Source organism: Leucoraja erinacea, chromosome 33 (genome assembly GCF_028641065.1).
Source record: "Leucoraja erinacea ecotype New England chromosome 33, Leri_hhj_1, whole genome shotgun sequence".
Lineage (NCBI taxonomy): Eukaryota > Metazoa > Chordata > Chondrichthyes > Rajiformes > Rajidae > Leucoraja > Leucoraja erinaceus.
Window position 1 is genome coordinate 9,384,977 of NC_073409.1, and position 27,492 is coordinate 9,412,468.

General features: G+C 42.3%; 1 protein-coding gene across 3 annotated transcripts in view; it reads right to left on the reverse strand.

The window, feature by feature from the left end:
• The window catches only part of cgnl1 (cingulin-like 1), a 126,630-nt gene that overhangs the window by 73,041 nt on the left and 26,097 nt on the right, over positions 1-27,492 (reverse strand). For 2 of the 3 annotated variants that reach the window (XM_055661227.1, XM_055661225.1), the window contains exons 2-7: positions 16,834-18,601; positions 14,262-14,341; positions 8,953-9,061; positions 3,461-3,580; positions 3,219-3,367; positions 831-969 (exon numbers count right to left, since the gene is read on the reverse strand). In XM_055661227.1, coding sequence (XP_055517202.1) covers positions 831-969; positions 3,219-3,367; positions 3,461-3,580; positions 8,953-9,061; positions 14,262-14,341; positions 16,834-18,570 — 2,334 coding nt within the window. In that variant the 5' untranslated portion in view covers positions 18,571-18,601. The remainder of the gene's footprint in view (positions 1-830; positions 970-3,218; positions 3,368-3,460; positions 3,581-8,952; positions 9,062-14,261; positions 14,342-16,833; positions 18,602-27,492) is intronic. The other variant, XM_055661228.1, reaches the window with a different exon arrangement.

Here is a 27,492-nt window from a genome sequence, read left to right on the forward strand (position 1 = left end):
ATTCAGTGCATCTCCAGCTCCACCCTGTGCTATCAAGGTAGTTATTGAATAGCCAAGTCATAATTCAAAGTTTGGTTTTGGTATTGGTTCGTTTTTGTCCTTTGTACTGATATACAGTGAAAAACTTTGTTTTTCCTGCTAGCCATACATGTGTACACCAGATGGTAAATAGATATCAAATACATTGTCACAGCTACAGAAACGGTGCAGTTTAAAAAAATGCAATGACCGCATCAAGGTAGACTGGAAGATCAGGAATATATCCTTAACATATGAGTGGTCCATGAATAGTCTAAGAGCAGTGAGGAAGAAATTGTACTTGAATGTGGTGCTGCATGTTTTCTTGCTTTTGTATCTTCTGCCTAACCGGAGAGAGAAGAAGATAGAATGGCTGGGATGCGAGAAATTGTGGTTTGTGTGATGATCTGGGTTATGTACAGATATCTCTTGCAGAGTGGTCCAATTGTTCATTCAGGTATGAAACGGTTTAACATTGGGGGGAAAAAAAACCCTTTCCAAGGATTTTACAATGGCGAGGAATGTGAAGGAATTTGCAGTGTGGAGGGTGGACAGAAATCACAGCTCACTCACACACAGAAATCCACATCAGACGAATCTACCACCAACATCAATCAGCAAACACCATGTAGCCTTTTGGTAGACGAGGCAACAACAAAACTATTGTCCAATGGGAAGGAGACCTGATCACACAAACAAAAAAAACGATATTTTACAATCTAGGGATTTCAGTGAGATGCACAGGAGGTTTGGCAAAGAGCAGAGTGCAGGGAGGGAGGGAAAAGCCGTGCAGACAACTGTTATCTACTTACCATTATCAGCGTCTCTTTCTCCTCATTGTCGGCAGTGAACTTTGCACGATCCAGCTCATCGTGCATTTCCGAGAGCTGATCTTGCAAGTCCCGAATTTCACTCTGGTACTGCTCCCTCTCCATCTTCACCTGCACCAATCTGACAGAAACACGTCAGTACATTAGTTCCTTTCCAACCACAGCACACTTTACATTATCGACAGCAGAAATCTCCATTTACAATGCACCTCTAACCCAGCAAAATCTCCCAAAGTACTTCAGGGGAACTGTTACGGAACTACGGCATAAAATATTAGTCTAGATAGCGAGAAACCTAATCTATGAGGCAGGGTTTAACAATGAAAACAGAGAATGCTCAAATAATTGGGTAGATTTAGGTAACACCTGTGGAAAGAGACACAAAGTCATGGAGTAATTAAGCAGGTCGGGCAGCTTCTTTGGAGAATATAGATAGGCAATGTTTCGGGACGAAACCTAAAATATCGCCCGTTCAGAAATGCTGCCTGATCTACTGAGGATCTTTGTGTCCTTTTGTTAATTAACCAGCATCTACAGTTCTTTGTTTCTACGTCTGTGGAAAGAGAAACAGTTAAACATTCTGGGTAAAAATTAAATAAAGATATGAACTGATTTTCTGTTTTTATTTCAGGGTAAGGGAGTCTAAAACTAGAGGGCATAGGTTTAAGGTGAGAGGGGTAGATTTAAAGGGGACCTGAGGAGCATGCTTTTCAACATAGATGGTGGTGAGAATATGGAATGAGCTGCCAGAGGAAATATTAGGGGGTAAGTGAAATGACAACATTTAAAATACATTTAAACAGGTTCAATGGATAGGAAAGGTTGAGAAGCAAATGGGCCAAATGCCACAAAAGGAACCAGCTCAGGAAAACGCATTGGTCAGCATGGATGAATTGGACTGAGGGGCCTGCTTCTGTGCTGGAGAACTTTACCACTCTAAGCTTTGCGAAATGTGAGGGGGGGGTGAAATCAGTACGTGTAACATCCACCCAGGTGACACCAGTTTACCAGCCCTGCAACAGTCATCGCACAAAAATACACAAAACATACAGAAGCTTCTAGTGCCCATGAACAAATTGAATCTAAGAAACTAACTTTTACCATGGATTTGGTTTGGATCCTATCTCACTTAGCTCTGAGAAAAAGGAGAAATAGAAATGACAAAGATTTTTTTAAACGACAGGCCAGAGACCAATTTTTGGTGTATCAAGCCAGTAACAAAACGCTGACGTTTTGGAAAGTACTGCCAGAATTTAGCTTGATGTTGTAGAATTGCAAATGTGTAAACAAATTATAGCCAAACATGGTGAAATAATATTCTTCAGTGGAATGGTTATCATATAGGAAGGTATCAATGAAACAAAGCCGCAACTGAAACATTGACCCCCAATAGGACTAACAGATTGGATTATATTTTGTCCTCTCTGCAGTCAGACTCCAGAAATAATGCATGTTCTCCAGAGATGGAGGCCAAGAAATGTTGCTAAGAACAAATTATGGGTTTGTATGCTTGATGGATTTTTTATGAAGATGGCATTTGTCCAAAGTTTCCATCTAATTACTGATTTTTGAAATGAAGATTGCAAAAGAGTGTATCCGTGGCAGACAAGAATCATTGACTGTTACCTCTGGATCTCGATAGGAAGGAACTGCAGATGCTTGTTTAAATCAAAGACTGACACAAAATGTTGGAGTAACTTAATGGGACAGACACTATCTCTGGAGAGAAGGAATGGGTGATGGTTCGGCTTGAGACCCTTCTTCAGACGGAAAGTCACGGGAAAGTGAAATGAGAGATATAGAACAAATGAATGAAAGATATGCAACAAAAAACAGGTAACAGTTCAAGTAACTTCAAGTAACCCCTGCATTCCCTCTCTCTCTAGAGATACTGTTATTGTTATTTTTTTTGCATATCTTTCATTTATTTGTTCTATATTTCTCTCCATTATCGTCTATATCTCTCGGTTCCCTTTCCTGTGACTTTCAGTCTGAAGAAGGGTCTCGACCCGAAATATCACCCATTCCTTCTCTCCAGAGATACTGTCTGTCCCGCTGAGTTCTCCAGAAGTTTGGATTGAGTAACTCTGGATCTCTGTGGTTAACAGTGAATACACCAGTGAAGCATTGGTGAAAGCTGCAAATGCTGTCATTCTTCCAACTGCAAGGCCCAGGATTAAAATTTTGAGTCAATGCCAAGTGGTAAATTAATAAACTTAGTAAATTGACAATTAATATTTTGTAATCTCATTCGAGTACAAATATTATGTAACATTATTATTTATTTTACTTGATAGTTTTTTTTAAATCACTAAGTAAAGATGCATTTAATCTAGTTATACATTCCCTCAGATATCCAACCCTACTCACTCTTCCAGTTGATTTCGTAGCTCTTTGTCACTTTTTGCTAGCTGCTCCCGTAAACGATTATTTTCTTCTATATTTTCTTCCATTTCATACTGTAGGCTTTTGAGATTGCCTCTGGTCCTATCTTTTTGCTCTCTCTCATTCTGTTGTCTCTAAAACACAAGAGTTGGCTGTCAGTTAACGTCTTTGACATTACAACCAATGTAACATAAATCCACAGGTCATGAGTGTTTTATTCGTAATACCAAGGTCAATTCATCCAGTTTTCTTTGCAGTTCTTCTGCTTTCTTCTCCGCTGCCAGCGCTTTCTTTTCAAGCGAATTTTTCTGCTCCAATAGTGCTTGGTATTCAGAGGAGGTGTCATCCTGAAAATCAAACGTACACAAACATCAACACACCTGTTCTTTCACAAAGTATAAAGAGAGATGAACACAGCCCAGTCTGAAGAAGGGTTTCGGCCCGAACACAGCCCAGTCCATCGCAGGCTCACCGTTTCTTTCTATCCAGCCCACATTCATAGTGCTTGTAAGAAGGAACAGCAGATGCTGGTTTAAACCAAAGATAGACACAAAAAGCTGGAAAAAATAGAGAAGTTTGAAAGCCCTGTACCTCCAGACCCAAGAAGAGCTTCCCTTCCACTGCTGTCGGACTCCTGAACCAACCAATTTCTTCACACCCCATTTCCAGAGGTCCTGCCACATACTCTTAATCTTAACTCTACTTCATTCAGCTAATCTGTTAGTGCACTTCAAGTAATTTATTTTGTACTTTAGATTGTGCAATACTCTTTGTACAATTCCGCTGTTTGCAATCACCATTATTTTTATTGCTGCATCTATCATTATCATATCTATGAGGTTATTGCAAACAATAAACTCACTTGCACCCTGGTGTGTATGGCAATAAATTAATTTGAATTTGAACCTGGCCCCGGCGGGAAAGATCTGACTGTCGACCTTTTGTAGCAGACTTGGTGACCTTTAGTACGGGTGGCCTGGTCCATGACACATCAAGCACAATACTTGACTCACTAACAGAACCCAAAGGAGAAGCCCCCCTGTGTAGGAAGGAACTGCAGGTGCTGGTTTAAACTGAAGATAGACACAAAAAGCTGGAGTAACTCAGCAGGACAGGTGGCATCTCTGGAGAGAAGGAATGGGTGATGTTTCAGGTTCCCTTCTTCAGACTAGTCAGGGGAAAGGGAAACGGGAGATAGAGATGATGATGATGCTGTAGAGAGATAAAGAACAATGAACGAGATTGGAGGCTGGGATTCCTCCTGCAGACAGCACGAGGGCCAATGCGTACACAGGCCTTGAACACAAATCAGTTTGTAAGTTTTCAATAGTCCTGGCAAACTTGACAGATTAGCCAGCTGAACACTAACAGCACACTGGGTCAAGCATGGAGGTCATTTAACCAATCTGCATCCACTCTGCCAATCTGCATCCAAGATAAATAGAATATCATCTTAGGAAAGAATGCACACATTCCACATACAAGAACAAGCTACTCTTTGTTTTATATTTTCCTGTATCTTGTTTTAAAAATTCTAACATGTTGATGAATTTCCACATTGTCATGAATAGCTGAATTGACAGGATAACAGTAAGAAGAAGGGTTTCGACCCGAAATGTCACCTATTCCGTTTCTCCAGAGACGCTGCCTGACCCACCGAGTTACTCCGGCTTTGTGTGTCCCATCTAACAGTAACACCACAAGAATACTTGTTGGATTTGCGTGCCATAAGTTCATGTCATAGAAGTAGAATCAGGCCATTCAGCCCATCAAGTCTGCTCCACCATTGAATTATGGCTGGCCTATCTTTCTGTCTCAACCCCATCCTCCTGCCTTCTCCCCATAACCCTTGGTGTCCATATAACCCTTGGTGTCCATCAGAAAATCTTACACTGCAATGCTCATCTGTTTGGTTAAGATAAATGTTATTTCTAAGATTCTTCTTGTCAAAGACAGAAAATGTGAGAATTATTCAGCAGGTCAGGTAACCACTGAGGAGAAACAAACAGTTCAAAACAGAAACAATCAGGTCAAATATTCACTATTTACTTTAGTTCTGTCGTCCTCAGCTATTTCCAAGATGTTAGTTTTGTAATTTTCCCCATGAGGCCCAGCACAAAATATCAAATATTTCTGCCACTTCCCTATTTCCCAGTCTCAGACTAACCAATATCAAATGTTGCTAGTTTTTCCCCTTTTAACATCTATATAGAAAATCCTAGAACGTATATTCATTTACGTTCTATGGTCTAATTTTGTTTTCTACTTTCCTTTTCTTATTGGTCTTCTTTTGGCTTTATTCAGTAATCGGACTTACAGTTTGTATAATAAACAAAGACAGCAAATTAGATGCGTACACAAATGCAGCAACATCACTAGCAACAGGCAGTAAGTAGCAGGGGAGGGTGCACGATACCCTGGAGAATAGTCCCAAAGAAAACAGGGGAGGCATGGTGGCGCAGCGGTAGAGTTGGAGCGCTGGAGACGCGGGTTTGATCCAGACTACCAGGGTGCTGTCTGTACGGAGTTTGTACGTTCTCCCCGTTACTGCGTGGGTTTTCTCCAAGATCTTCAATTTCCTCCCACACTCCAAAAACGTACAAATTGTCCCTAGTGTGTGTAGGATAGTGCTAATGTGCGGGGATTGCTGGTTGGAGCGGACTCGGTAGGCCAAAGGGCCTGTTTCCTTGCTGTATCCAACTAAACTAAAGCGTGCATTATCCGGCTTTGTGAGTTGCTCTAGAACCATGACATTTTGGAAGGTGACAACCAGTCTCCTTCAAAAGCCCAACATGCTGGTTATCATGTCCCTGAGATTTATGGCCTTTCTGTCCCTTTCCCCAACAACGTTCTTTTTTTACAAATATTAGTTTCTCTAACCTCATTATTTACTCTAGTTCTGTAATCCTCAGCTAGTTTCAGGTTTGTTTTATATATTTTACCATGAAGACAAATGCAAAATGTTCAATATTTTTTCCACTTCCTTATTTCCCCAATCTCAATCTGGCCCATCTTAACTTTTGCTCTTATTTTTCCTTCTCAACATCTATATAGAAAATCCTACAACCTGTTTTAATTTATGTTCTATGGTCTACTTTTGTGTTCTACTTTCCTTTTCTTATTGGTCTTCCTTTGCTCACTTCTGAAATTGTCCTAAGCCTTAAATAAAATCAACAGACAAATTAAAATGTGATCTCTTTATTGCAGCTGTTAGTATCATAAACCACATGGAACTCTTCAGGCAAGACACAGTAACATATAAAGTCATGTTCCTTCAGGCTTTATTCCTAATGCTTTAGATTGAACAATTGAAACATGTTTTTCCTGACTGCATTCCACAGTAGAACACCACCCTCAGCTTCGAGTTCTTTCTGGCACATAAAAGCTATAATTGATTACAGTACATTACTATATTGAAAGGCAGCACCGCAACATTAAGATATATTGCTCTAAGCAAATAGTACAGAACAATTGTATATACAGGTGCACAACCTTTTATCCGAAAGCCTTGGGACCAGACACTTGTCGGATTTCGGACATTTTCGGATATCCGAATGGAAGATTTTTAGCGTAGATTAGGTTGGTAGCGCGGGCGGCTTGAAAAGTCTGGAGCGGCTGCCTCCTCCCCGGAGACCGGTGAATCATTGTAAATCATTGCATAAATGTTAGTCAGTTTAGTTTGGAGGGGGGGGGGGGGGGGGGAGGTGAAGGGGGAAACTTTGATTCTTAGTCCCCTACCTGGTCGCCGACTCCCAACCTCGCGGACGGCGCCGGTTGGAGCTCCGACCCCGGCAACTCTACCCCTGGCTGCGCGGCTCCAAATCCAGCGCCGCCCGCGGCCGGACGCCCGCAGCCCCGGCTCCGCGAATGTTGGGAGTCGGCGGCCACAGCGCTCCAGAGCTTAGCGCACGGCGACCCGGTAAGGGATTGCCCGCTCCCCGCTGGTATCCCAGCGCTGCGACGCCGCCGACTCCCAACATTCGCGGAGCTGGGGCTGCGGGCGGGCGGGCGTCCGGCCGCGGGCGGCGCTGGATTTGGAGCGCCTCGCAGCCAGGGGTAGAGTTGCCGGGGTCGGAGCTACAACCGGCGCCGCCCGTAGCCCCACCGGCCACAGCGCTGCGGAGCTTACTGCACAGCGACCCGGTAAGGCATTGACCGCTCCCCGCCTCTCCGACCAGGTAGGGGACTAAGAATTAAAGTTTACCCCTTCACCCCCCCTTCACATAAAAGCCCTCCAAACTAACTGACTAACATTTAAGCAATGATTTACAGATGTTTAAGTGTCTCCCCGGTCTCCGGGGAGGAGGCAGCCGCTACAGTAGTACAGACCTGGGTTGACCGTGGGTCGTTTCGGGTCAAGTTTGGCGCCAAACGCGAGCTTTGGTGTGCAGACGACATCCTGGAAAAAATGGCCGGTTTTCGGAGTTTTTCGGTTTCCGGAACTCCGGATTAAAGGTTGTGCATCTGTATATATATACCAGTCAATATATATATATATATATATATTGATATTGATATATGTGCATATATATGAGTGTGTGTGTGTGTGTATGTGTGTGTGTGTGTGTGTGTGTGTGTGTGTGTGTGTGTGTGTGTGTGTGTGTGTGTGTGTGTGTGTGTGTGTGTGTGTGTGTGTGTGTGTGTATTTCAAATTGTCCTGTACTATTTGCTTACAGCAACATTTTTGGCCAATTTAAGCTCAAACAATGATTATTTGATGACATTATTATATAGCAAGCACCAGAAAACTACAGATGGTAAATGTGTATAACAGTTCATTACAAGGTCCATCTGATAACTATTGTAAAGGTTAGGATTTCTTATGTGTGATTTTTGTTTTAAAATCACACCCGAGCGCACACACACACAAACATATTGCAGGTGGGGTACAGGGCAAGCGGGGGGAGCGCTGTCTGAAATTCACACGGTGCAAAGCACACCCTGCGATGAACAGGAACGTTGGCGCTGTAATTAAGATGGCTAAAGCACAGTGTATGGTAAGTCCTTTAAAAGAGGGGGGGGGGGGAGGGGGGGAGAAGGAGGGAGAAGGAGTGGAGACAACTTTTAAGAAACCAGTCAACATTTAAGAAGCCAGAGATACACGGCTGTGAAGCTTGGCGGACATTTAACATTACCTGTCAGTTAACCTTGGATCGGAAAACTACTGCTTGCGTTTTTTTCCCCCAATGACATTCACTGGTCAGCACGGGCTCCAGCCTATGAGAACCTCCAAGAACCTTCAACCTCCTGGCGACCCACCTACGGCACGAGAATTCTCGCTATGCTTCATTCTTGTTGCCGCTAATTTTGCAACACGTTTTCACCATGAAGGCGACTCACCAGCAACCACCCGCGAACATGTGACGACCATGTGGCGACTGCATAGTCTCCTGCTGCCGCATAAAAAGTTGCCTAAGTGGGACAGACCCATTTTGGTCACAGTATCAGAATTAGAGGTAGTCCATTTAATCATGAGATGTGGAGCAATTTCATGGTGCAAGGGGTATTGAATCTTTAACTTTTTTGCCCCAGAGTATTGTGCAAGCTCAGTCATATAAACAGAGAACGATAGATTCCAGGATGTAATGGGAATCAAGACTGTGTGAACGTGCAGGAAAATGAAGAGGAAATAGACCAGCCGTGATTTTGATGAATGAAGCATAAGAGTAATTGCACGCCTCATGTTGCTGTTTCATATATTTTTATGTTCTTTACTCACCTTTTTGTCCTTTTGTCTTTCCAAACTGACTGCACTCTTTGATTTTAAGGTCTGGATTTTCTCAAATACCAAATTGACTTTCTTTTTAGTGGCATCGTCATCCTGACTCCTGAAGAAGAGACAACAGTTTACATCAACAGTCTCCTAATTGCTTTGGACAACAGCCCAAATAATCAGCCCCAGTGCCTCAGATAGCAATTCACCGGAGCAGACATACTTAGGAGGCAATGAAGTAGAAAATACATTATTCAAATGTCTAGTGATTACTACTTTATTCACTCAGTTTTCAACATCCTGAAAGTGCTTTGTCCACTTATTCCATAAGCACAAACTAAATGACCAGCTTCTTTGGTGAAGCAGTCACATAATTCTACCCACAAATCGTTCCTCTGACATTGGAATTAATTGGAGCTGAAAAATAAATGCCCAATGTCCGCCAATGTTTTAACAAAATGAGGTAATCCATCTAGGATATTAGAAATATGGGTAGATAATGGTAAGTTTAGAATTATAAACCTGCATTGTTTTCAGGGAATAAGGTTGCTGTGTTTTGTCACTGATTTGTGCCAATTGTAATGCATGTTCTCCTGATCAAAACATAATTATTAAATGGGTCATACTCCGAACAAACAAAGTTGTGCGCAAAGTGCACAATTTGCACAGCACAATTTTCCTTTTTGAGATTAAAATAAGCATGGAATGAGACTTGCTAAGAATAAACCCGAACCGGGTGTGATTATCTTCACTGGAGCACCAACTAAAAAGGAGTCGGGAAGCTGTAACAGAGTGATTTAGTGCAAGAAGCAACGGTGAGGTTACTAGCACTCACCACTATTACAGGGTAAGTAGGCCAGCAATAACTGGCGCCCAGACACGCATGGTTAAATACAGAACTCAGAGTTTGCTGGGGGTTTTTGCCAAGTTGTTCCTCATGTTTTGCTGCTATGGTATGTGCTTAGAGACATGTGCTGGCATTTAAATACACAAACCCCAAGACTCTGTGATATCTGCCCATTATTCTTTCCTAAAAGGTTATAGCTTGCCCAAATCAGTGTGTGTGTGTGCATTTAACAGGGTGATAGTCTTAATCACTGCCAACTCTCCTGGCACTAAAAAGTAAATTCTCATTCCTTCAATTAATATCGATGATCTTCCGCAAAATATTTTTTACATTATCGTTGCTTAAATCTCCTTCTCAAACCCTTCTTTCCTTCCGTTTACTTATTTCACGCTATAAATTTCCACTGGATTAAATTTGATCGACACATTAACGTATATACAAAGTGTACCTCATTGAGTATCCTCCAGTGCGATTGCCGTGAAGGGTGCAGCATTGGCTTGGACTTCTGCAAGACGCTGCGTAAAGGTTCATGTCAAGTCTGTGGGTAACTACTGAGGGCATAATGAACAGCAAGTGCTGTTCATTCACTGCTGGACTCAGAATCTGGGCCAATGTTTTTAATTATTAATAGTATTCACTTTGCGCAATAGGAAGACTGTTTATTCAGGTCAGTGAATCTGTACGAGGGGGGGAGAGAAGAGAATATATTCTACTTTCTACAAATTTTTCTTGCACAATGATCATGCCATTAGTATTTTTTATATTCTTTTGTTCTATTTTGCAGAGAGCTTCTATCCTAACCTTCAATTTTCACAGCTGTTTTCAAAAAACTTTGTTTGGCTGTTTATCCAATGCCTCCTGTGATGGGTGTCTACATTCCTGACATTTTAAACCTGTCGTTCCCTTCCCCCTGGCTGATTTTGTTTAGCCCGATTAATAAACTGGCTTTTCTTGGAGTTTCCAGTTCTAGCAAACAGTCCACACCCATCGTAGTTTTCTCACTTTACAGATAGAGGAAGGGAAATTGTAACATTTGTTTTCATTTCACATTTTCAGCAATTGCAGTTTATCCCTTCAGCTCATGTACAAGTCAAGAGACTGAATGAAGCTGGAAAATCTCACTCAAGGGGTTTTGTTTTAAATTACTGAGCTGAAAGTTAAATGTTTACAGATTTTCACACCTAAAGCACAATCCACCTATATCCACCTTTCTCTATAGTAGGAGATCTGCTTGCAATTATAATGGGATAAATGTGGAAATTATGCAAACATGACCTAGTCCATTTATATCATCAGCAATACATACCCCTGAGTTTGAGGTGGTCTGAGGCAAACACGCCATGTCTTAAGTTACTCCAGCATTTTGTGTCTACCTTCAATGTCTGAAGGTGTCAGGTTGATGCTGGATTCACCAACAGCAACAAAAATAACCGCAAAGCCATCGCACTTTACCTCAGACTTCCCATTGACTGAACTGATACATGCTGTAGTCCAGCAACCTGCCAAGATACACTGCCTTGGACCAGAGCTATTAGACGGACACGTGGGTGGGTTGGCTACGAGAGGGCTGTTACCCTTTGTCAAACTGTAACCTGAGGTCAGGGCAGAGGTGAAGGGAGGAGGGGACAAATTATGCAAGCTGGACTCGAGAACACTGTATGGAACAGCTCACAGCAAATACAGTTTATGAGACTTAACAGCTTTTCACTTTTACTTCGCATTGAGTTTCCATTTACATAAGATTTAATTATTTTTAAACCGAGGTATTGCCTGACAGGAAGATCGAAGATGAGAGGAACAGTTCTGAGTTAGCTCACAATAGGGCACGATATGTTCCAATTTAAGCAAAGTTGAAGATTCTAGGTTAACCAAGAGAGCAAAGGATTTGAAGCATTGAATCCATTTGTTGGGATTCAGACATGGAATAGCAAGAGAGATTGGCATGGATTTGGGAAGCAACACCATCTTCATGCACTTTGAACATTTAATGCGAGTGAGATTATTTAAGATGTAAAAGTGGTTAAAGGTTGTTTTTTGAGGATAAAATAACCGAAAGCAGATTTAAAAGGAGAGGGAACGATACACGACATTGGCCAACATGAGATCTGGAACTGCAATGGAGTCATAAGTATTCAGTCTGAAGAAGGGTTTCGGCCCGAAACGTTGCCTATTTCCTTCGCTCCATAGTTGCTGCCGCACCCGCTGAGTTTCTCCAGCAATTTTGTCTACCTTCATAAGTATTCAGGTTAGATTAAGGTCAATGGAGAGGAGGCAAGTATCAAGAACACAATAAGCTTAGAGAGGTCACACTGGGGAGAAACCAGAAAAAGATGCAGATTCAGATCTGGGATATGGAAGAAATGCTGCTCACCATTCACAAAAGGAAGGAAATGGGAGGGGAAATGTGGCGGCAACTGCAAAGGTATAAAGTAGGAGAGAGAAGCCAAGGGATCACACTATCGTGGACAATTAGAGAGTTTGTTAAAACAACAGGATTGGCAGTGATTTATATAGACAATCCATATATGGCAATGGAAGATTAATATCTACCGAAAGCTCCCAAGTCTGCAAAGCTTGGGCTAATATCACATGGGGGTGGGGTGGAGGAGCAAGGTGAGGAAAATAATGGTTTAAAGGAGATAAAAATCGAGGCAGTGATAGAGACAATAGCTTAGATATATGGAGTCAAGAGACTGAAATGTTGGAAATTTGTACAAATTCAAATAACAATTTGCACTTGGTTCAGGTTATTGGATAATTAATATTATTCAATGCAGAAAAATGATTAAAAAACAGAAAATGTTTTTTTCACTTCTGTGCACTTTAACAAATAGACTGATGAATGCATTACTACAGAAGTATAAAACTTTGGTTATGCTGCATTTGGAGTAGTGTGAGCAGATCTGGTTGCCATATTACAGGGCAGATGTAGAGGTTTCGGAGAGTGTGTAAAAGAAGTTCACCAGGATGTTGCCTCGAGTTAAGTATTTTAGCTGCAAGGAGACGTTGGGCAAACTTTGACTGTTTTCTCTGGAGTGTTACAGGCCGCAGGTGATCCAAAAGAAACATATAAAATTATGGGAGGCATAGATGGTACAAATAGCATTTCCCAGGGTGGAAATGTCTACCACTCGAAGGCATCATTTTAAGGTGAGAGGGGATACGTTTAAACAGCCATTTGCAAGGTTAGATTTTTTTTGTTCATAGAGTGGTAGGTTCCCAGAAAATGCTGCCAGGGGAGGTGGTAGAAGCAGATATATTAGCAACATTGAAGAGGCATTTAGATAGACACATGAGCGGACAGGAAAAGGAGGGATATGGCAAACTGGATTAGTCTAAGTACACCTGGAGTATTGCGTACAGTTTTGGTCTCCAAAACTGAGGAAGGACATTCTTGCCATAGAGGGAGTACAGAGAAGGTTCACCAGAATGATTCCTGGGATGTCAGGACTGTCTTATGAAGAAAGACTGGATAGACTTGGTTTATACTCTCTAGAATTTAGGAGATTGAGAGGGGATCTTATAGAAACTTACAAAATTCTTAAGGGGTTGGACAGGCTACATGCAGGAAGATTGCTCCCGATGTTGGGGAAGTCCAGGACAAGGGGTCACAGCTTAAGGATAAGGGGGAAATCCTTTAAAACCGAGATGAGAAGAACATTTTTCACACAGAGAGTGGTGAATCTCTGGAACTCTCTGCCGCAGAGGGTAGTCGATGCCAGTTCATTGGCTATATTTAAGAGGGAGTTAGATGTGGCCCTTGTGGCTAAGGGGATCAGAGGCTATGGAGAGAAGGCAGGTACGGGATACTGAGTTGGATGATCAGCCATGATTATATTGAATGGCGGTGCAGGCTCGAAGGGCCGAATGGCCTACTCCTGCACCTAATTTCTATGTTTCTATGTTTGCACAGACATCATTAGATGAAGGCCCTGATCCCGTGCTGCACTGGTTTATGGCTATAATGTAAACATGGAATATGCTTAACAGCAAAGTAATTGAATATTTCCCAGTGTAATCAAAGGGAACAAACATTGGTTCTCTCATCAAGCAGTTCCATTTAAACCAGCCTGTTTGTTGAATCTCCTTTGGCACCTATAAGTATTACTGAATAATTAGTATTTGAACAGAAGAAACTCACAGGCAATCTGACATAAACAAAAGATCCATTTGTAATGGTGATTAAGAATTACCAAAGTGGTGAACATTTCTTTCATCTGCATTTGCTTTGAACAGCACAAAGAGCATTAAAGATTGACACAACCAGAGGCAAATTCCCTAAAGTATATTAAAAACACAAACAAATAACCTGGCGTTAATACCTCCTGAATTCTAGTTTAAAATAATTCATCTCAACCATTAAAGATTTCTGGAAAGTGACGATTTAATAAGCTACGAAACATCCATTTCAAGTTTAGATAATATTTGCACAACACAGTGTGGAACTGGTTTTGATTTGGATACCAACCCCACTTTTAGATAGTTGTACAAGATTTGTTTTGCCGTCTCCTCATTCGTTTGTTGATCCTTCAAAAGGTCAGGAGTCACCTAAAATATTTTTTTAAAAGATTAAAAATAATTACGTTATTGTGCTATTAAAACTTAATTCACTTTATCTTAAAATTCAACATCCATTGTATGAAATGTAACTGCAATGACAGATTCAGAAGTAATTAGGAAAAGTTTCAAAAGAGCAGTGTGTGTTTCAATATATATGTACAAGGATCAAATGCCCCTTTACAACACAACAAAATGGGAAAAGCCGAACAAATGTTCAGCATGATAAAAACACAGCAACAATTAGTTAGAAAGTCCTGCCATTAAATTCTTGCCTCTTGGGAGGAATTGGGTGAGAGGAGACATGAAAACTTGCATGTTTGAGAACTTAGCATTTATTTCACCTTTCTTTGTGTCACCAAATTGCCGGCCCATCCAGTTTATATGCGATGCACTCAGACACCAACTAGCGGTATTGTAGATAATAAGGTGAAGTGGTTTCTCTCCTCAGATTCCTGCTCTTTCCATACAATGATTTGATATCCAGGCTCTCTGAACCAAGATTAATAAAGTTTAAAGAGACCCCTTTGTCCAACATCTAATGCTAACGCAGTGAGGACATATACCTCACTTCCTAGAGATGTAGATTGGAGCGTTATGTCAGGGACCTTCATTTCAAGAGTTGGAAAAGCTGTTTTATTCCTCCCTCCATACACTGGTGTTGTCAGCCCACTGGTGGCACAGCGGTAGAGTTGCACCAGAGACCCGGGATTACGTCTATAGCTCTTATTTACCTTATCCCTAACCAGTCTGAAGAAGGGTCTCGAACTGAAACGTCACCCGTTCCTTCTTCCCAGAGATGCTGCCTTTCCCACTGAGCTACGCCAGCTCTTTGTGTTGCCTGGTTTGATCCTGACTGCGGGTGCTGTCCGTATGGAGTTTGTGCATTCTCCCTGTGCCCACATGGGCTTTCTCTGGGTGCTCCAATTTCAAGAGTCAAACGTCAAGAGGTTTGTATTATCATACATCCCAGATCGAACAATTAAATTCTTACTTGCAGCAGCACAACAGAATATGCAAGTCTTTGTTCCTCCCAAGAAGTGCAGGTTTGTAGATTAATTGGCTTCTGTAAATGCCCCTAGTGTGTAGGATAGGGTACGGGTGATCATTGGCCAGTGCAGACTCAGTGGGCTGAAGGGCCTCTTTTGATGCTGTATCTCTAAACTAAGCTGAAACAAACTAATGACCGTCTAAACCATTACTTCCAGCAAGATCATGGTCTCCAGCCACAAACTTCCAGATCCGCCTGTCTCAACCCATGACATCTGGAGAGCCAAATAGGTTTAATAATTTCTTGAATACAAACATAGTACAATCTTATGTATCTACGGAGAGAAAATTACTCACAAAAGTAATAGAAGAGGAATATAAATCTTGAGAAAGTGTTCCATGTGAAGCTTGAGGAAAGCAAAAATATAATCTTCAATTTGTGCAGTTAAGTATAGAAGCAAAGAAATAGAATTAGTATACATCAGATAGATGACATCAGCACGTTTCAAAGTATAGGTTGCCACTGCAGAGTATCCCTACATCATCAGCAGCGTTGGGGAGAGGTTGGGGTTAATCAGCCTTGCTGAACATCTACTGACTGAAAGAATCCATGCATCTTGCAGCTTGGAAACTGTAACACCTCTCAGAGTTGATCGCTGGCCCACACTGCTACAGGGGAAAGAGGGTCCCCTGTGCCCATGGAAACATTAGAAGCAAGGAAAGAGGAAAAAAAGCAGCTTATGTAAGAAAATTAGAAAATCCCGTGATGCAGTGCTGTTCATTTAAACAACGCTGACTAGAGTTACATACAGGCACACCAGGAACATTCACGATAATCCTGAAATAACTCCAAAGCTGAGCAGTTTTCAAAAAGCACAGAACAGTTTTAAATAAAAATTCTTAGAAGGAATGTACTAAATTAACACCTAAACACTCGTCCCTTCCTAAAGAAAGCACTAGGGCAGTTTATTACTTACATGAACATCTGAAGTGGTGTTGGGGGGACAAACACACGCACGCACGCACACACACACACACACACGCGCACACACGCGCACACACACACGCACACCCACAACCCACACCCACACTCACGCGCACGCACACACGCGCACACACACATGCTTACGCGCGCACACACACACACACACGCACACACACGCGCGCACACACGCGCGCACACACGCGCGCACACACGCGCGCACACACGCGCGCACACATGCACACTCCCCCCTCCTGCTGACTGGGTGAAGATTTGTGTGTATGGATGGATGTGTATCACCTCTCCCTGTCACATGCTTCTTGCATTAGATACATAGAATGCAATAACTCAGCAGCTCCAGTGATTTAATTTAGTTTAGTTTAGAGATACAGCGTGGAAACAGGCCCTTCGGCCCAACGAGTCCGTGCCGACCAGCGCTCCTGCATACTTACACTTTCCTACACACACTACAGCCAACTTACAATTAAACCAAGACAATTAACCTACAAACCTGTACATCTTTGGAGTCTTTGATTTGTTTGGAAGAACCCAGCATCTGGAGATAAAGCGTGGCATTTACATTTACAGCTCTGCTACTCACCGGCCCCTCACGATCACAGGCGTGTTGGCTTGTGTGAAGATCTAAACTCTTCTTACGGATCCCAAGGAAGGAGGGAGTGATTTTACTCATCTTTGCTTGTGTGACAGGCACTGCTTCTTCCTTTGTGACTTCAGGCTTGTTGATTGTCCCTACAGTGTGTGAAGATGATTTAATGGCAGGTCTTCCATTGAGCTCAGCAGTTGCTCCTCCGTCTACTTCGGTCTGACTTGGGCCGTTGGCGAAACCGTGCTTCGGGTTCCCCTGACTGGCTGAAGGCCGCGTTGGAAGACGACCAAGACTCCCGGTGGAAGCAACATTATTGGCGGGTGGACTCTCACGTGAGGCTGGGGTTTTGAAGCTTTGAGATACGGCGTTCTGGCGGCACAACTGAGATGGTCTGAGCAAGTGCTCATTTGATGTTCCAAACTTTTTGTCGGGGTTAGCAAAGGTACTTGGAGATTTAAGTGGGAAAACACTATCGACACTCCGAGATCGTTTACGATCTTCCGGATCAATTCGGTTTCTCCTTGCCGACCTGCCTCGTCGATAGTGACCCTCTTTACCGTCAAATTTATGAATCAGCTCATCCACGCCGGAAATGTGCTCAGAGTCAATATCACGGCCGGTGCCTGGGAAGAAGGGAATGTACCTCCTATTTTCGTGCCGATTTATATTTTCAGCAGAGAGTTCTTCATCCGGATCTTCCGCCCCCAGTTTGTTGGGAGGAGCCAACTTGTCGGGACTTGCGGAGGTGGGGGTTGAAGATGATGAGCGACGTAATGCTGAAACCTCGACCGTTCTCCCACTGGTGTCTGGCCGGCGCAGAGGGAGCAAATCTGGCCGTGAAGTCCGGGAATCGTCCAAATCAGTGTTGATGGCGTTCTGAAAATTGATTTTGCTGTTCACTGAATCCACGCTTCTACTCACAGGCCCTGCAATCTTCTTGCTTGCATCGCCCAACATCGGGACCTTACGGATACTAATTTTCTCATCACTGGGTTTAATTGAGCTCGACGGTCTGGCATCTATCTTCCTCGGAAATTCCGACTTGGGCAAAAGGTGCAAAGAGCTGACTGTGTTGTTCTCGGGAGGCTTGCTACTGGTCAGGCTTTGCCAACCAGGCTGTTTCAGGGCGGTCTTTTCAGGGTCATAGGGTTTGAGAATTTCAGGATGCTTTTGGAAATTCAGCAAATTACTTGCTTTCACGTGGCTACTGTCTTCCCTGGCCTTGGAGGTCTCTGCTCCTGGCAACTGTGGATAAGAAGATGGCTTTGGTGAAGTGATATGTTGACTTTCTGGAAAGGTGAAGTGGCCATTAGTGGAGAATGTGTTTCTCTGCTCTCTTGCACAAGGCCCGGAATATGCTTTAAAACCGTCTTGAGATGCAGTTTGGTCAAAGCCACCGTTCTCAGGGGGAGGCTCATACATTTGCACATGTCCTTCCTGGTTGCTGTTCAGCACAACATATGGCTGCCCATCGATTCCCTGCACTCTAATGCTGACTCCGTAAGACCCCGCTTTGTTTGGACCAGTGTGATATTTTTGTGCCTTTGTTGCTTCTTCTTGCGAGTCTTGAATAAACCTGATTTGGATTCCATAATCTCGCTGCATTTGTTTATCCGGAATAGCACCAACATAAGACTCCATGGAACCGATTAGAAATTTGGTGGGTAGTTCACTGTAATTTAAAAAAATAACCTCATTAGGAGCGAGAAAAAACAAAACAAAAGCACTGAACAAGCACTGCAAAACATTGTGAGGAATTGTTTAGAAGAGGCCTTGGATACCCATATGAAGGGGAGAGTGTTATGAATTCCAACCTTTGACAAAATACAGTAGTTGATTTTCAGGGGGTGTTTGAAATGGGAAAAGGGATGAATCCATGTTAGAGATTTGTTCAGAGAACTGCAGAGTGATGGATACTATTGCTGAATGCATCCAACGAAAAAGGGCAAACACAGAGTAGTGGAGCAACTCAGCAGGTCAGGTAGCGATTCTTCATCAGTCTGAAGAAGGATCCCAATCTAAAAACATCACCTATGCATTCCCTCCACAGATGCTGCTTTCACAGACGTGGAGCTACAATCATGTATTACAATCGCTCTGAACTTTTAAATCTATATTCCGACTTTTCTTATTCCGTTTCTCATGTGTCTGTACACTGTGGACGGCTCGATTGTAATCATGTATTGTCTTTCCGCTGACTGGTTGCTCTCACTGTACCTCGGTATACATGAACTCAACTCAACACTTGGTCATTTCAGCACAGCATGAATGACATAGAGATTCGGCTAAATGTAATTTTTAAATTACCGACGTTCCCAGTGGCGCATCTGACCATGTGAACAGCCGTGGACTCTGTCCAATTCTACATTCAAAACTCTTACAATTTCCCATCTCATTACAATCATTGTTTTGATTCTCTACATGACCGTCTGAGTGGATTACTGCTCACCACCAAATGACAATCTCAACAGTTGACTAGAGGTGCCTTCAAGCAGGCGGGAGGGTTGGGAGTAAAATCAAAGTTTCTGATGATGTCGCAACTACATGACAATTTGTCCAACAATACGGGAGGTTATGTGGACACAAGGAACTGCAGAAGCTGGTTCACAAAAAAAAGACACAAAGTGCTGGAATAACTCAGCGTGTCAGGCAACATCTCTGGAGAACATGGATAGGCAACGTTTCAGGTCGAGACCCTTCTTCAGGCCGGAAGTTATAACGTTGGTGGTCTTAACCTTGCTAAATAACGAATGGCAGAGTTTTCTACTGAATAAATAAATGGATTACTACAACGCGCTTCATTCCATGCAATATCACTCCGACGAAAGGCAATCTCTGCACAATTATTCAGCCTCACTGACCGCATTGTATTCAGGATCAGTGAAACAGAGCTGATGTCAAGTTTCTAAAGTAAAAACTTCAAAATTTTGGGAAAACGTTGGTATTTCTGGCTTAATACGAAAGAAACTTTGGCTGAGCTTCTGTCAGAACATTTGAATAACAATTCTGTACTCAGGCATTTAACCTGCAGGCTGAAAATGCATCCACTAAAAGCCAGACAACTCCGACCGTTGTATATTTTCTGGACAATTTCCCATGGCAATGCACAAGGGAAAATTGGAACCAAGTGTTCGAGTGAAGAGAGGCTTGGGGCAGGAGATGCTAAAAGGCATGTCTCAGTATGATTTTCAATATCTTGCACTCTCTCTGTGTATTTTGTTACAGTCCTTAAATTATTGCAGCAAGAAGCATACATTTCCAAGAGTATGAAAAAGAGAAACAGGTCTTACGTAATTGTACTGACGGGGGTTTGGGATGCCCCCGCTAGTTTGAGAAGGACAGCGCAGCGGTAGAGTTGCTGCCTTACAGCGCCAGAGACCGGGGTTCGATTCTGACTATGGATGCTTGTCTCTATGGAGTTTGTACCACACACTCCAAAGATGTACAGAATTGTAGGTTAATTGGCTTGGTGTATGTCTGAATTGTCACTAGTGTGTTTAGGATTACGTACGGGGGTGATCGCTAGTCGGTGCGGACTCAGTGGGCCGAAGGGGCCGTTTCCTCCCTGTATCTCTAAACTACATTAAACTAAAAAAGGAGCTCCTTGGCTAGAATCTGAGAGACTGGTCTGAGGCGGAAGTTCACTGGAAAACTGCTGTCAGTGCAGCACACAGCAACAGCAGGACAAGTTTATACAGACATCTTCCATTATAAGCACTGAGGCTGGAGTTTGTCAGAGAAAGGCTGACACAGACTTCTGGCACCTGACAGCCTTGTGGACAGGAAGCTGTGACTGAAGCTGGTATGTTGCAAGTACACAGCTTTCTGTCACTTCATTAAAAGGCGTCAGGAAATGAAGTGGATCCAGAATGCAACCAAAACTCCTTAACCAAACTAACCGTCACTGTACTAACCAGAGGTAGTAATCTGTCGATAGGGCAAAAGGGAGACAGAATAACATCTCTTAGACACAGACCATTATATTATGGAATTCATCAATACACAAACACTTCAATTTACCTGCGCTGTGCTTCAAGGTATAACATTAATCTGTAGAATGTTCAGTTATGAATTAGTACAGTCAGAAAGTCAGCAATCTATTAAATAAGATGATTGATTCAATTATGTCATAACAGGACATATCAAAACCAGGATGCCTCACCACTTTGCTTGATAATTGCTGTGCCCAAAACTACAAGAAACACACAGACCGTTTCATAGCCCGATCCATGGCGCAGATCAACCCCCTCCACCCCCGACATCATCGACTCCATCTCCACTTCATGATGCCTTGAGATTGCGACTAACATAATCAAAGATAGACACAAAATGCTGGCGGAACTCAGCGGGACAGGCATCATCTCTACAAAGAAGGAATGGATGATGTTTAAGGTTGACCTGAAACGTCACCCATTCCTTCTCTTCAGAGTTGCTGCCTGTCCTGCTAAGCTACTCCAGAATTTTGAGTCTAACTTTGGTGTAAACCAGCATCTGAAGTTCCTTCTTACACAACATAATCAGAGACCACTCACGCTCCAGTTATTCCCTCTTCTCCCCTCTCCCATCAGTTAGAAAATACAAAGGCTTGAAAGTGCACACCACCAGATTCAATACCAGCTTCTTCGGCACGATCATCAGATTCTTGAACAGATCTGTCATATACCACGGATATATTCCCAATCTTCCAATCTACCTCATTGCAGCCCTTGCACTTTATCTCCTCCTTCCCTGTGGTTCTAACACTAATACACTGTTAATTTTCTCATTTCCACTACCTGGTCTACTCTCGTAGAAGTATGAAGATTATTAATGTTAAGATAAAGATTAAAAAGCAATTACGCCATTAAAATGGTTTATGGTTACACATCAAATCATCATGAAGGTCAGTTAGCTCAAAAATAATGCAAACTGCTTAGAATGTGCAGAAAGAGAATTCTGCTTAAACTTGAAGAATATGAATGTCTAATTTGGACTGTGGTGTTACGGAGGAACTGGAGCTACTGGAGGAACATGTAGATGACATGGAACAGAACAAGGGCATTACATTTACCAGAATCCTGCTAATGGGGAAGATTAAGTGACACAGAGAAGGGAAAGATTGAAATATTCAGATGGTCAGGGGCAAACACCATTTATCACAGAATTCTAGGTAACCAGTAAACGGGTCCTTCAGTCTGCAAGGCATATGCAAGATAAAACATGGTTCAATCAGCAGAGGAAGAGATAGAACGGGCAATAATGAACCAAACATATTTATGATAAGAACGCATGAAATAGCTTTGGAAATTGGTGGTTTACAGGCAAGATCAAAGAAAAGGTGAATGAAATATGGAATTGGAGAGGGTGGAAGCAGAACCATAAAGAGAACTGGAAAGCGAGAGGGGAAGGGGACAATGTCGGGGTCACTCAGACAAGAGCCTCCAAGGTTTCATGGAACACACTGTGCCTACACACTCTCTTTGCACAGGATGTAATGTACTTATTAAATCTGTTGGATTTATAACCAATATAGCTGTATTCACAAATAGTTCTCCAAGTTTGTTTAATTTAAATCTAGAGACAAAAACAAACTACACATTGGCAGATCTTACAACTCGTTTAAGGCAGCTGCTTGTTCCTGGCTGGTTCGTTCATTGATGGGAATTAGAAAAGTGATGGTTAGGGAGTATTGACAAGAAGTTGCATATTTAGGCTTGTGCAGGAGGGGTGAATAGCAAGCAACTAACTGGGGCCTCCATCAGGTGGAACCTTGTCTTAGCACTTGGATCAGCTCGAGAAAAGCAGCAAGACGATGACCACTGTTGTTCACCACTAATGCTAAGATGCCTCCCTGTACATCATCTGAATGACAAAACCAATGTGAGCAGATCAGCACATTTGTTATGGGTTGCATTTGTTTTTGGATTATTATATTACGTTCATCTGGAAATTGAACTGTCCAGTCCATCATCGGCTCCTACCATCAATGCGATCTATCGCAGTCGCTGCCTCAAAAAGACTGGCAGCATCATCAAGGACCAACATCATCCTGGCCACACACTCATCTCTCCGCTGCCTTCAGGTGGAAGATACAGGAGCCTGAAGACTGCAACGTCCAGGTTCAGAAACAGCTTCTTCCCCACAGCCATCACGCTATTGAACTCAACTCAAACAAAACTCTGAACATTAATAGCCCATTATCAGTTTATTTGCACTTTATCTGATTTATTTGTCCATGTGTGTATATATTTATATAATGGTATATGGACACACTGATCTGTTCTGTATTCATGCCTTTTATATTCTGTTGTGCTGAAGCAAAGCAAGAATTTCATTGCCCTATCTGGGACACATGACAATAAACTCTCTTGAATCTTGAATCTCATGAATCCAGAGAGTTGTGAATCTGTAGAAATAGGAGGCCAATTCACTGGATGTATTCAACAGATAGCTAGATATAGCTCTTAGGGCAAACGGAATCAAGGTATATGGGGAGAAAGCAGAATGGGGTACTAATTTGATGCCCTAAGATGCCCTATCTATACTAGTCCCACCATTTGGCCCATTTCCCTCCTAACCTTTCCTATCCAGGTGCCTGTGTGTAAGGTGTTCTGAAGGAGCAGGAAAGCCAAGGGATCCACAGTGACAGAAATGCACGTCACTAAACATTGTAACACCAGTGGAAATGCCCGCAGAACCCGAGGGTTTACATTGAGGGACAAATGAAAAGTTAAACTTGCTTTGAACTATACAGTACTACATAATTTTTAAATGATCTGTTATTCCATCTTTAAAAAAGCATTCATATTTTTGGGTACATCAAACAATATACTTTTCAAAATTCAAAAATACAATGGCATGAGGATAATTCAAGACACAAATTTTTACAAACAAGTTGCCTTATCCGCTCTAATCTTCTGGCCAGAAATCCCCATTGAAGTGAATGGGTTCTCCTATCCAATTTCAGAATGACTGGAACAGGATTGACGAGACACACTCATGAACCTGATGCAGGGAATCGCTGGAAGACTGGGCTTCACCGTTGTGAACACCAGCCACAAGGCACAGGATGAGATCTAGACTCCTGCATTCATTACAACTGCACAAACCTAAGGAGGATTCAGTGGCTGAAACCCAACCTTTCCAACTTCTGCCCAGCAAGATCACCCTGGTTATCTTTCAGCACTAAACTAACATTTATGTACTGTACCGAGTTTTGCCTGTCCCTGTAATTCCAATTCTAGGACTTACATTAAGGAGCCAGCTTACACTGTTTTTGCTGTTAAATTGGTCTTACATCCAGTCAATAGACTCTACTTACGTCTGTCTCTTCAGAACAGAGAAGTCAATTCAGCAGCACCAGGAATTCACATCCAACAATTTAAAAAGATACAATAAAGAACAAAATATAATAAACCACCCGCACTTCCTTCTGTCATTTTCTGAAGCTTAAAGCTATTCCAAATCTATTTTGCTGACCTTGACGTAATTTACTTCCAGGCCTCACTTCACATGAGTAACTGCCTCCTTCCTTCCCCTCTCTAACTTGAAAATGACAAAGAAAGGTAGGACTTTGAAATAGACGCTTGCACAGAGAGTAAACATAACATTTTAGATTTTAAGATGGTGTTCATATATCACGTCTTTTGTCTTATTGCATCTTTATTGTTTCTTTGTTTTTATACCCATGTATGTACATATATCCTGAACATTTTTTTCATTTTATTGTTTAAGGAGGACTATGTTAACATATTCTGTTGTGTTACAGCAAGTAAGAATTTCATTGTTCTGTCTGGGACATATGACAACAAAACACACTTGACTCTTGCGTACAAAGTAATCAAATCTAAGAAATATCTGCTATTTCAGGAAAATCGGGTTTACATATTAGTCTTAAAAGAGATGCCACAATATGGGGGAAATTCCTCTGACATCAATGATACTGAATATTTACCTCAGTTACGTATGCAGAAAGATACTGATCACATAGAAACATAGAAAAATAAGAGTAGGCCACTCAGCCCGTCGAGCCAGCATCGCCATTCAATATGATCATGGCTGATCATCCAAAATCAGTACCCTGCCCGTTCCTGCCTTTTCTCCTTATCCCTTGATTCCTTTTGCCCCAAGATTGTACAGACCGCTGCCATTGGGGGACTAGATCGGCATGGTGGTGCAGCGGTAGAGTTGCTGCCTTACAGCGCCAGAGAACCGTGTTCGATCCTGACTCCGGGTGCTGTCTGCGCAGAGTTTGTCCATTCTCCCCGTGACTGCGTGGGTTTTCTCCGGGTGCTCCGGTTTCCTCACACACTCCAAAGGCGTACAGGTTCATAGGTTAATTGGCTTTGGTAAGTTGTAAAATAAACTGTCCCTAGTATGTAGGATAGAGTTAATGTGTGGGGATTGCTGGTCGGCACGGACTCGGTGGGCTGAAGGGCCTGTTTCCACACTTTATCTCTAAACTAAACTAGAAAATTGGTGCTAATCTCAATCCAAATTGTGTCATCAAAGGGTTACAAAGCTGAAATTTGGTCACTTGAAACAGAAGGCTGTCTTTGTTCCTGTGCCCAGAGTTTTCTTATCTGCAGTGCATTCAAATCCATTTGATTACCCAATTCTAATCTATCATCATCCATCCCACATCTCTCAATAAACAATTTGGCTGACCAGAACACTAGCAACCAAACAAAGCAAATATAGATCCTGCTTGCGTCTGGCAATGTTTAATGGAACAAGACCCTCCACCCGGTTAGGGTGGAAATAGGTAACAAAAAATAAACACATCAAGCATTTTGATAGGTAATAGTGACCATAAAGATAAAACAGGAGCAAACTAAACTGCCTAAATACTCAGAGTTCGCTACTTTCACCCAGGAAAGTTTTGCTTGAAACAGCCCAATAAAGTTCAAATAAAAGACAAAAGGAAAGGGGTATATTTGTTTCCAATGGGCTTACATTGCTGACATTTGCTGAACAACTCAGAGACAGTCATCCATTTCCTTATATAAATAGCCCTTTGCTATGTGTTATCCTGGGCAGCAAGTGCCACAGAGAATAAGTGCGAGGGGCTGCATCTTAGTAGGGAGGAGAGAAGGACTGATGTCCTCTGGAAAAACGGGTGTGCTGAACAAGCAGACAAACTGAGTGACAGACATGCACATCACTAAACGTAGCAACGCAAATACCACCCGTGGTGACCACCAATCATCTGTTTACGCAAATATATTTTTTATTCTCCTCACATTCCCATCAACCCCCCCCCCCCCCCCCCCCAGATTCTGCCCCACACTAAGGGCAACTTACAGTGTAGATCTAACGTACCAACCCGCACGTCTTTGGAATGAGGGAGGATACTGAAGCAGCCAGGCATAAGGTGGCAAGGAGAAAGGGCAAACTCCACACAAACGGCACCCGCGATCAGGTCACTGCCGCTGTAAGGCAGCAACTCTACTAGCTGTGCCACAAGCTGCAAAACTAAATCACCTATTTCAGTACATCATCATTTACTATTTATATCTTTAAATCTCTATTCTTAAGGTTGTAAAGTCTAGTTCTCTGTACTGTTCCTCCATAATTACACCCTTTAGAAAGCAGACAAAATAGTAAGATTAAACGAGAACTTACCAGTTTGAAGTTTGATCTGTATTTTATGAGGAGTTACGATGAGGGATTTCGTGAAGAACCCCGCTTCCACGCATGCGTGTCATTCTTCAAAGCAGCGGTGTGAGGTCACAGGAACCTATAATGATCTAACATAGTAAGATTATCAAAGAGATACCAGTTTTTGATATGATCATAAGAGGGTGGGAGCGGAGGGCACGAAATCCCTCATCGTAACTCCTCATAAAATACAGATCAAACTTCAAACTGGTAAGTTCTCGTTTAATCTTACTATTTTACTTCGGAGTCACGTGAGTGACTTCGTGAAGATTTCAAAGCTCTGTGACCTCATGCCGTGGAACGAGTCCATGCTTCACAACTGCCTTGGGTATTGGGAGAGAGCATCATTAGTAATTTTAAAACACAATTATACAAAGAGTTGTGTGGTATAATGAAAAAATTATATAACATTTTTTAAAATTTGAGAATCATAGCCCTGTAACCTTTCGGGCAATTATTTTGTTGGACATAAAATGTCTTCTTAATACAAATGATGGCTCCAAAATTTAACTGGTTTATTATAAAAACCTGTGGAAAAACCCTTTTTGAATGACCATCCTGCCATTCTGAGGATTTGGTCTGTGGGTACCTGTACAAATTTTTGCTGCGGATGTTGCTGCAGCCCTGGTGGAATGAGAGTTAAAACATTAGTGTCATTTTTAGGACCTATTTGAGCCACCTAATATAGTTTGAGTCGTGACCCTTTCATGCGGTTTCTTTTAAGAGATAAACAACTCCATTTTCTGACCTCGAATGTTCTTAGTATATTCCATATATTGTTAGATGTGTCTTGCTATACACCGTCGTTTGCCATATGGGTGTACCATAAATTCAAACACTTGACCTGAGGAAACCCGATCTGTTTTCTTTTATTAAATCCTGTATGACAACACCAGTTTCTCGGTGAGATGATCAGGGAGTCCA